At 38.4% G+C, this 11,438-nt stretch overlaps 1 protein-coding gene across 3 annotated transcripts; it reads left to right on the top strand.

Moving 5' to 3' along the window:
• The first annotated feature begins 664 nt into the window (after nt 1–664).
• On the top strand, nt 665–10,843 carry NEUROD4 (neuronal differentiation 4). 3 transcript variants are annotated; one of them, XR_004286978.1, is made up of 2 exons: nt 665–1,002; nt 6,465–6,519. XR_004286978.1 is itself a non-coding variant. In XM_032348503.1 (2 exons), the coding sequence occupies exon 2, from the start codon at nt 7,423–7,425 to the stop codon at nt 8,416–8,418; it is 996 nt and encodes a 331-aa protein (XP_032204394.1). In that variant the 5' UTR covers nt 665–1,002; nt 7,414–7,422; the 3' UTR covers nt 8,419–10,843. The 3 variants fall into 3 exon arrangements, 2 of the variants coding, with proteins under 2 accessions (XP_032204394.1, XP_032204395.1); XM_032348503.1 differs by lacking the exon at nt 6,465–6,519 and adding an exon at nt 7,414–10,843; XM_032348504.1 differs by lacking the exon at nt 6,465–6,519 and adding an exon at nt 7,414–10,843 and having other exon boundaries at nt 666–745.
• Nucleotides 10,844–11,438: the final 595 nt, after the last annotated feature.

Below are 11,438 nucleotides of genomic sequence, written 5' to 3' on the forward strand. Positions count from 1 at the left end.
CTAAGAGTCCTTACAATGAAATATTTCACTCATTTACTTTATATTTTTATAAATTTCAAGCAAACAGAAAAGTTGAAAGAACGGTACAACAAATAGAGATGTGGCTTTGGCTATATTCACTAATTACAGTAAAAAGGTTTTTAAATGGAAATAAGTTTGACATGTGGAAAAGAAATGAGAGGAGGATATTTTTTCCATCCACTTTTAGAATTCTGAAGTTTTAAAACAAAAGACACCAATCTACATGCATAAGGTAACAGTCAATGATGCTGTGTTCTGGGCCTGTGTCTTTCTTATTTTTTGACTCTTCAGACGTGGGCCACTTTCCATTCACTCTTCTTAGCTCTCTCTCCAAGTCTACCTCAATTTTCTCTTACCCCATTTCTTACTGTTTTAATCACAAATATTTGCAGTCCTTTTTTTTCTTTGTCTCTCAACTTCAGCAACTCCCCCCCCCCCCATATTCTCTTTCTACTAACTTTTATCCCTATTCAAACAAACAAGCAAATAAACAAAACAGTTGAATGAATGGTAAGCTGGACTTGGCCTGAGGGGCCCTCTGAAGTAGGTGTGTCTTTCGGTTGGGGAAGGGGAGGAGTTAGATCCGGGGCGGCATCACCGCGCCCTGGTCAGCTGGGAAAGCAATCAAACTGCTGCAACTCGGAGGCTCCAGTCAGAGCTCAGGAGCTGCCCAGAGGCTGTGGTTCTGAAAACTCCACTCCGGGGAACTAACCACGCAGAGGAGGTACTGAAGACCAGTTGCAACGGGGACATCAGCTCAAAGGCGTCCTGGAGGAGGATACAGAACTCCAAGGAAGGAGGAGAACAAAACACAGTCAGAAAAAGCAGATTCAGTAGCATTTCTAAGAGGCAGTGGTCGGTTTAACATGGATCGCTAATAGCATCTCCTACGATCTGGATGGTCAGGGAGAGTTGGGTTCTCTGAGTCTCCTCCAGGACACAGATTCACAGAGTTCATACCAGGGACTGCCACTGACAGAGGTGAGCCCTTGGATGGGTTGGTATGGGACTGTTAAAGTTTCTGTGGGAAGTTCCCACGGACCTAGAGGAGCAGCTGGGTTCAGGTAAGGTTCTTCTGGGCTAGGAGAGGAGGGTGTGGGGTTTAGGAAACTGGAACAGAGAAGCAGAGAGAGAACACTTAGGGACAGATATTAAAGTTTTAATAATTTCACTAATTCCCATAGCACTTACGACCCAAAGTGAAACTCCTAGTCCAAATCATTTTTATAAAGCTGATATTATAAATTATCTTCCCCCTTTTCTGTCAAACCCACCCTTCCATTTTATTAATGCAGGAGGAAAGTGTCTAGAAAGTTTAACTGCTTTTCTGAGATGGCTCAGCAAGTAGGTTGCAAGAATTGACTCAATCCTTTGCTCTGCTCACCGCATTTTGGGGCTGTGCAGAAAGTGGATGGGGAAAAGGAGGAAAGGCAATAGAACAAGGGATGAGAGAGGATGCTGGAAAGCCATGGGGTATATTCTTACCATTGCCCCAATTTTGTCTGCTAAAAATTCTTAGATAGTTGTGACAAAGTGGGGAAACTTTCCTTTTCCTCAGTTCTTCTGCTTAGAAATCAGAAAAGAAATATTGACCATGTATATTTTCATCTCCTCTGCCTCTCACTCATCATTAACTACCCCCAAAATGTATTCATAACAATACTAATAAGTGTAAAATGCTTGCCTTGTTTTTTGACAGAAAGACCAGAGGTGAGTGTTTGAGAACAAGTGGTCAAACTGAAAGATTGAGTAATTTCTGTTTGCAAAGTTCACCATTTGAATCTGAGGCTATGAAGATTGAAGTATGACATGGTTATGTTGAATAAGATGTGCCTGTGTGTGTGTGTGTAGATATTAAACAAGTGGTAGAGTATAAAAAGTTGTATTGGAAGAGCATGAAACAGTCCCACAGGATGTTTCTAGGTAGGGCAGCTTGTGAGCACTCTGGTCTGCATTCTGTCTTTTCAGAGGGAAGACTCTGCAACTCTGAGCAAGGCATTCAGCCTGTCTGGTGCTTAGATTCCCTAGAAACTGAGCTGGATAGTTCCCTTTCTGTTGCATTTAGGATTTAGTCATAGGATAAGGAAGTGAAGGGAATACAAGCAGCTTCCAAGAAGAAAGACACTGTCTAATCACCCACACACACATGCAAGTACTCCTTATTCACTTATTCATCAGTTGAAACTTCTTCACAACAAATAAGAAAATTAGTAAAAGTGTCAGATGAATTCAGTACAGCTCCACATAATAGTCATGCTCAATGACCTCAGTCTCAGTATTTAAAGTATTGGGTAGTCAAAATCATTACCTAAGCAAACATTTTGCTAGAACAGGTTTAAAAAAAATGAGAGACAATTCCAAATTTGAAAGAATTGGGTAAATGTGAAATTTAAGAAGACCCTAAAGATAAGCCAAAATTTTGTTATAATGTGTAGATGCGTAAGGATGTCCCAATTCCAAGATCAAAGAATAAAACGGGCTTTAGAGAATTAGAATGCATTTGAGGCTGGAGTCAAGGAAGGCTGTATGCTTCCTCCAGAGCCAATATTCATTGATTTTGCCACACTGGAGTCAGCTCCATGTATATTTTGAGAGCTAATTTCTTTTGTAAAATTTGGGGAAACTTAAAATCGTTTATCACAATACTCTGTGTAGTGCTATAGACTTTCCCATACTGCTTTTATCAAACAATTGCCAACCATTACATTTACATAATAACTTTCCAAAGTATAAGTACTTGTGCTTGGTTTCCTTGCTTTTCATTAAAGCTTCTGAATGCAATATGAAAGAGAGAAATATCATATCCACTTTGCCCTAAGGGTAAAAAAATTAAAATAATTTTTCTATGTTCATTTAATAGGTAAGTAATAAATGAGTGAAGAGGGTCTCAGTTTCATGATTCTTTCAATATACCCCTGAGCTGGTTCATTAACAGGCTAAAAGCCATGGTAGATTTAGACACTTGTTCTGGAGAGAACCAAGCTAGTCTCCTTTAACTATATCACACACATTTTCAATTCTCAAGTCTAAAACTGGATGTTCATCATCTTTTCCCCTCTGCTAACTTTTTTTTTTTAAAGATTTTATTTATTTATTTGAGAGAGAGGCAGTGAGAGAGAACATGAGCGAGGAGAAGGTCAGAGGGAGAAGCAGACTCTCCATGGAGCTGGGAGCCGATGTGGGACTCGATTCTGGGACTCTGGGATTCTGACCTGAGCCAAAAGCAGTTATCCAACCAACTGAGCCACCCAGGCATCCCGTCTCTGCTAACTTTTTGATGCATTGGAGATATGTAGGTGGAAAAAATCAAAGGCAAAAAAAAAAAAAATTAAAAAAGTCTTTGAGGAGTCCTGGCTTTTACTTCTATTTGAGAGACACTTTATTCTTCTCTTCAGAGCTCTGGTACTTTATTCTGGTAGGAAAGTCTTATCCCCAATAGTGTTTAATCAGACAAAAGGAAAAATGTCCAAGGGCCAAGAATTTTCTATATTCCACTAGAAACTTTATGAACCTAAAAATTCATGTAATTGAGTAGGAGTGTCCATTAAATTTCTGTCTCCAGATTTAAAAACAGAATGAAAGAGCCTAACTTCCTTCTTGAATGGTGGAAGAGTTTTAGTCAATCTGGTAGAGGCAGCTGATAGAACTTCTTTTCCTCATCTCTTGCAACGGGATAGAAGCTTTGATATTTAGTTTCAATAGGAAGTTAGAGGAGTGGGTTCGGCAAACATTTTTGAAAATGTTTGTTGAGATAGAGCTATTGGCTTTTGTTGGCATAAAATCAATATTAGGCACAGATTGCAATTATGCTTATTTTTGTCCATGTGACTGGAAGAATTCATGATGAACTTTAGGAACAATAGTACCTAACACTCACGTGGCATTTATGATGTCTGGCATTATTCAAAATATTTAAATACATTAGCTCATTATACTCACAGTAATCCTATGGGGTAGGACTATTATTATTCCCATTTTAAAGAGAGGGGATAAGGCCCAGAAAAGTTATGAAACTTGGCTAAGGTCACCCATCTAGTAAGTAATAGAACTGAAATTTAAACTCAGGTAATCTGACTCCAGAGTCTGCTGTCCAGCTGCATAGGGCAATTGTCAGATTATCTTCTGAGCCAATCAGAGGAGTTTCCCTCAAGATAATAATGGGCACAGTAGTTAGTACAATCTACTTTTACCATTCATCTGTGAGAAGCAATTTCTATTTTTGAATATGCAAATGTGTAAATAGATTAGATAAGAGAATTAAAAAATAAACACAAGATTAATATATGGATAATGTTTTATAGCATTTAAGGTCTACAAAACCTTTTCTTATTATTTACCATGCAAGAACCATGTTGAATATACCTTATTCCTATTTTATCAAAGAGGAAATGGAAGATCAGAGAGTCATGTAATATGTTTGAGATCAGCAACCAGGAATCAGAAGAGTTGGGCCTAGAGTGTGTGTTATTTTACCTTCCAAGATTTCAAAGCCACATCAAATATCCATGGGTTCTCTTAGGGCTGAGGGGCCAGAATCTAGGGGGAAAGAGAGATTTAAATTGGAGCCATCCATTCTTCCCATGATTGTCCTTTTTCATGGTTTTAGCTAAAGCCAGTTGGTTGTTTTCCTTCATACCTGCTGATAATCTAATTTGAAAATAGCTCTTTGACTCTTACAGGAACCATTAAGTTATGTTAAAGGCAAAGGATAATTTACTCTTCTCCTAATCCCACTTCTTGAGGAGGATGAGGATTGACAGAGCTTGGCTAATTTCCAGAGGTAGGGGAGGTGGAGATAAAAATAAAAATAAAATAATAAAAGGGTCAATTACAGAGGCTAGAGTGGTATTCAGTTTCAGGGGTAATTCAATAGATTCTGATTTCCTCTCTTGAATCTTCCTTCTCAGTTGTTCTCATGCTTGTAAGTATGACTCAGTGATATGATGGTGAAGAGGAGATGAGAGAAAGAGAAGGAAGAGGGGGAAGAAAAGGAGAAAGTAGAAGATTAAGAGAAGGTGGGAGAATAAAAGGGTGGAAGGAACAAGAAAAAAATTTGGAAGAGGAAGGAATCCTGGAATATGAGAGTTAACACTGCAAAGAACGCCTCTTTGGATGATGGTCATTTCCTGGTGACTTAGTTCTACTGATTCACATCTCCTGAAGTCAAAGTGGCTTTCTTTCTTCCTGTAGTTGTGATGGAAAAAGAAAGGAGAAAAAACCCATAAAACCTAGGATTTGGAATCAGAAGACCTGGTGTGTCCTGCTCTATCAGCTTTACATTTTTGCATTTCTGTCACTTAATCTCTGACCCACAGTGACCTCAACTACAAAACAGGCATAAATCCCTATTTCCCTCCGAGGTTGGCTATAAGGCCACACAAGTGTTTTTATAATTACGTGTGGAACATTACGTTTCCCAAGCCTACTCCATCCTCTTTGGCCTCAGAGGGCACCTGCCTCCGAAAGGTCTGTGTTACTTTAACAGAAAGTTAATTAGGTCCTTCACCCTCCCTCTGGATAGCTAGCTGAGTTAGAAGCGCAGCTCAGCACACAAGCTCCATCATCCATATTAAAAGTGGGATTTTCTAACTTGGCCTGGGCAGCCAATTGACCAATAGGTTCCAACGTGTGTTTTCAATAAAGCTGCTTACCCAGGAAACCTTATTAAGTGAGTAAGTCAAGCTGACATGATTTCTGTGCTGATTAACATGAAACCTAGGCTGTTTTTGCAATGTGGTAACATTAATTATTTATAGGAGGTAAATGAGGTTACAAGGAAAACAAGTTCAAATTACCAGAAACAAATCAAATCATATATTTATATTTTAAAAATCTATGTGCTAATTCCTGCATTCATTGGTTTGGGGCCCAAGCTTTAAGGATCAAAAAACATTTATCATGCTCTCTTTTTTCCGATATACAAAAGTGATGGAAGGTTTAATGTTTCAAAGACCAAGCTGGTAAATTGGGTTGCCCAAATGGAGCTTCTCAGATACTTTTATTTGGTAAATTATATATATACAAATTGATCAGCAAATCTCAAAACAAGGCATTCTTCCAGAATTGAACACAAAATGTTTATTAACTACTGATGTCTTCTGGTTTTCATACTGCAATATTGTCAAAGAAAATTCATATTAAATTGTATCTGAGAGGCAAATAAACTAAAGTAGTCAGGCTATTTCAATGTTTGCAGCTACCATTTTAAGTCTGGCATTTGTTCCAGATTTTTCATTTTTAATGAAGTATTTTTATAATAGTTGTAATAAAATAATCTTCAGTGAGCTTTTTAGACCTCTGGCTTATAAATCTAGGTGCTCTGCCGTAGTCTTGTCTGATGATGTGAGATGCATGTACAATGGAAGAGTTATCATTGTAACATATGGGTCAATTTGAAAAAAATGGTCAGTGGTAACCCTGCTCTCTTTTCCTGATCCTTTTAGACACCATATCACTAACACCTCTAACACCACTATACTGGACAAGCCACAAGGTGCTTGGTGAAAAGCAAAATGCTCTTCAGGTGATGGTGAGGAAATATTTCATGTCACATAGCAACTAGTTGTGGCATGGTTCTTTCCTAGGATGGTTGGACCTAACAGTTGGTAGAGTCAGTGGGAAGCATGGAATGTTATAGGTTAAATATATGTGATATATCTCTAAATAGAGGCTGGGATAACAAAGTAGTCTGAATGAAACGGTGTTTCATCTATTTTATAGTATTAAATATAGCAGTTTACTTATTAATATTCTTTTCAAATTTTGTAATAATTATAATTATTGTATATATATTATATAGTTATAATTACTTTAGTACCCTCTTTTACTTTCAGGAATTTCTCTATTTGGACAATAATTTATATGGTCACCTTATCTTCTTCCCTTTATGATATGCATTCTGGGAAGAAGGAAAAATATGTTTGACCATTATATCAGTTATTTTTGCATAGAGTATCTATGAGACAAAGTACCAGAGAATAAAAAGAGTAAAGCACTGGCACTATAATGAAGAATCAAGTCAATTTCCATTTTCTTTAGTTGTTTTTTTTTGTAATATGCCATAGCTATATTAGTGTTCTGGGCATTTATTTGAGCCTTAGATAACTTATTCAGAATGGTGGACTTGGACTAGATAATCATAAGTTGAATCCCAATACAATTCTGTGCTTTTTTAAAAAAAATATTTTATTTATTTATTTGACAGAGAGATCACAAGTAGGCAGAGAGGCAGACACCCTGAGATCATGACTTGAGCCGAAGGCAGAGGCTTAACACACTGAGCCACCCAGGCGCCCCAATTCTGTGATTTTTGTCTAATATATAAAAAGAAAGTTTACATTTAAATAAAAGCAGATATTCAAAGATATTAATCATTGCCATTTCCTTTCCCAGAATCTAGGAATGGCAAAACCTTATGTGAAATCCAAGGAGGTGACAGAGTTGGTCAACACACCATCTTGGATGGACAAAGGTCTGAGCTCTCAGAATGAGATGAAGGAGGAGGAAAGAAGACCAGCTGCTTATGGGATGCTTGGAAGCTTAGCTGAAGAGCATGACAGTATTGAGGAGGAAGAAGAGGAGGAAGAGGATGGGGAGAAGCCTAAGAGAAGGGGTCCCAAGAAAAAGAAGATGACAAAAGCTCGCCTTGAGAGATTCAGGGCCCGAAGAGTCAAGGCCAATGCTAGAGAGCGGACCCGGATGCACGGCTTGAATGATGCCCTGGACAACCTGAGGAGAGTCATGCCATGTTACTCAAAGACCCAAAAGCTCTCCAAGATAGAGACTCTAAGACTGGCCAGGAACTATATTTGGGCTTTGTCTGAGGTCCTGGAAACTGGACAGACACCTGAAGGGAAGGGCTTTGTGGAGATGCTCTGCAAAGGTCTGTCTCAGCCCACAAGCAACCTGGTGGCTGGATGCCTCCAGCTAGGCCCTCAGTCTGTCCTTCTGGAGAAGCATGAGGAGAAATCTCCTATTTGTGACTCTGCCATTTCTGTCCATAACTTCAACTATCAGTCTCCTGGGCTCCCCAGTCCTCCTTATGGCCATATGGAAACACATCTTATTAATCTCAAACCCCCAGTATTCAAGAGTTTGGGAGAATCATCCTTTGGGAGCCATCCACCTGACTGCAGTACACCACCTTATGAGGGCCCACTCACTCCACCTTTGAGCATCAGTGGGAACTTCTCCTTGAAGCAGGATGGCTCTCCTGACCTAGATAAATCCTACAGCTTCATGCCACATTACCCCTCTGCAAGTCTAAGCTCAGGGCATGTGCATTCAACTCCATTTCAGGCTGCTACGCCTCGCTATGATGTTCCCATAGATATGTCCTATGATTCCTACCCCCACCATGGCATTGGGGCCCAACTTAATACAATCTTTACTGATTAGGGCAGTAAGACAAACATTGCAGAGGATAATATGGAAATGTTTTCTACAATTAAAGTGGTTGAGATGAAAAATCAATGACCTTAAAGGAACCCAATAGATATATATTGGACGCAATATCCCCAGTCCATTTGGGCCGTCCTGCACCAGCCACTCTCTTTTCTTATCAGCTTCTCATATTGCATTGATTCCTTTAGTTAGGGTCCTCAAGTGAAATTATTGGATTGTTACAATCATGTGGAAATAAAACAGAAGTCCTGGGCCCTATTCAAATGATACCAAAAACTCACTGAATGATCTATGCCAATTAATTTTTCATTGCTGACCTCTGTTTACTTACTGGTAAAATCGGACAATTTTTTTAAGTCTAGGTAGTCTAGGTGATTTCTAAAGTCCTTCACAGCTCTGAAATTCAATGACTTTGCTGACCACACCTATAAACTTTTTGAAACTGAAAGGATTGAAGAATATTGGGAAATGGACAGGATGTGTGAAATGATTAGATGGAGTTGCCAAAGGAGCACAAGATGCATTTTTCTCTGGGACTTGATAGCACTTCTTTGCATCTATCTAAAAATAGCCTCCAAAAGCTAAAACCTAACTTGGCTTTCACTGTGAATAACAGAGCATGTTCTTTTAAGATATTAGCTCTATTTCTTGTTGGTTGAAAGCTGAAGATCCCTTCATTAGTGATTTAAGAACCATAATAGAGATCTCATACCAACTTGATTCTTGATAATATTTCAAAAACATTTCTTCAGCACTAGAGGTGGGGCAAGGAAGTCACTGTAACCCCAGACTCTGATGATCCATGGGACTTAAAGAAGTCATCTAGACAATTTCATAGCCTCAATAACCCAGAGGCTCTGGGAATTCTGAAGAAGCTCAGGTGTTGCTATTGAAATCAGCAAAAAACCCAGGTCATATTCAAAAGCAATAAAATGGCTATTGGCTATAATAACTAACCATAGTTGGGAGACTCCTCCTATCTCACACCTGCCCATAGGAAAACCAAACTTTCTCTGGCAAGATAAATTTCATTTGGTTACAGAAAACATGGTTAAAACTGCTGACTTCTGCCCACAACAATTATTATTATATTTTCTAGAAGGATAAACACCAGTGAATTTATTGACCAAACTTGAATTTTTCCAATGCACATATTCATTATCTCCTCCCCTAATTGTTACCTCTTCCTCACTTTTAAAACATAATATGTTGTTATACATTGTTGATAACATCCCAAGTGAGCAGACTTAGGGATGCAAATCCAAGGCCAGTGAATGCTTTTACCAATTTATGTTTTCATCACAGGTTTATCCTGATTTGCAGGATGTTTATTTTTCTTCATGTAACTCTTCTTTCCTTTATATCAACACTAAATTAGTTATTTTTTTTTCCCAGAGAAATGTGATCTGAGAAATTTCACTGGTCTGTTCAATCTGCCAGGACAATTATTTAAAACAAACTGAAAGCCTAAATGGTTTACATGATAGTGGATCTCATACTGCTCCTGCCAGAGAGGATAAGTTTAGGATGTAGGGTACACAAATAGGGCCAATGAATAAAATTGATAAGGCAGATTAGTATGCTGTTTTCTATAGCTCAGCTATCCCCTAAAACCTGCCAAACTATCTGTGTATCTTGACTTTTTTGCCCTCTTATTTATTATCTCCTTACGATCTGAGTTACCCTCTTTCTATTTTGCTTGCAGCACTAGCTCTGCTGTATTTTGCACCCTTGGTTTGTAAATCCCCTTGAAAATATCCTTGCAGAGAGATCTTCTCCCACAGCCACCAAAGTGGTTCCCATCACCACACCGTTCTGGAGAGAAAAGGCAAGTAAACTGTTTACAAAGCCATCCTTTCTGAGGCTATACTGGCACTTACTTTTGTGAGATGTTGTGGGGGATCTCTGGCATTTAAGTTTGTAGATAATGAATATTGTTGGAGTTATTTATTAGATATTATTTATTTAATTTATTTCTCCTCTCCTTTCATGCAAATTTCTCATGTGCTTGCAAACCCTCCCTAAAACTTTGTTTGGAGAATAGCTCATAATTTTCCTAGGAATTCCCTGAGTTTGGGGTGAGGCTAAAGGAGGAAGTTAGTGTAGAATTACCCATAATGATTTTATAAAAGCAGCAATAATTTGAATGGCTATGCAAGTTAATAATCTTGGATCCCCCACCCCTTTATTCTGGGATGAGCCAGTTATTTTTGGGAATCTGTTGTTTGTGCTTTTGAGGAATATTGTACCCATGCACCAGGCCTCCCTGAAATTTTCAGAGAGACTTTCTAATTGAATTAAAATTTGGGAGTGCAGTGTGATTCGAAAGAGCCTACTCTCTTACCCAAGGTGGTTTCATTCTTCTGTGGACTTTATCAAATAAAAAAAATCCAGTTGTTTAAAATTTTTGTAAACAAAACAAAACACAAAACCCAGACTATTTCTCCTCTCTTTTTTTTTCTAGCAGAAATAAAGCTGTAAATTTTACTAGAAATTGTGTTGCATTGTCTGTCTTCAAAGTTTATCTTCACTCTTGTCTATCATTTTTCATGGACTCTCTGTCCTGTGAGTAGTCAGCAAGAGCATGGGCCAGTCTGTCAGGAGAATTTACACCCCATATTTTAACTCATCTTGCCAGAAGATTTGAAAGGTCTAAACTAAGTAGTCAGAAGTCTAGAAGCACTGATCTCTTCCACACACATATTCACCTATGTAATCAGCAGTTGAGAAAAAAGATCTTCTCATTTACAGGAATCCAAGGCAAAGGGCATCCTAAACCATCAGACCACAGAGAGGTGGACCATAGGAAGATGCCCTATTATCCAGAATTGGGCCTACCAACTTTTCCAAAATTCATGAAGTATGTTTTTTAGCAACTGCTTCTTCACATCTCTTCTCTTGAATTTTTCTTTTAGGGTTCCTTCTTACATGACTAAAATGCTGATGATAAAAGAAATAATGATAATAAAACATAGTTGGTTAGTCAAGGGAGAGGGTTGGTTTAAAATAGGGAA

Source organism: Mustela erminea, chromosome 6 (assembly GCF_009829155.1).
Source record: "Mustela erminea isolate mMusErm1 chromosome 6, mMusErm1.Pri, whole genome shotgun sequence".
Classification (NCBI taxonomy): domain Eukaryota; kingdom Metazoa; phylum Chordata; class Mammalia; order Carnivora; family Mustelidae; genus Mustela; species Mustela erminea.

What these genes read in the sequence shown, in the direction of transcription:
- NEUROD4 (XM_032348503.1), top strand. Translation starts at nt 7,423, where the DNA reads ATGGCAAAACCTTATGTGAAATCCAAGGAGGTGACAGAGTTGGTCAAC.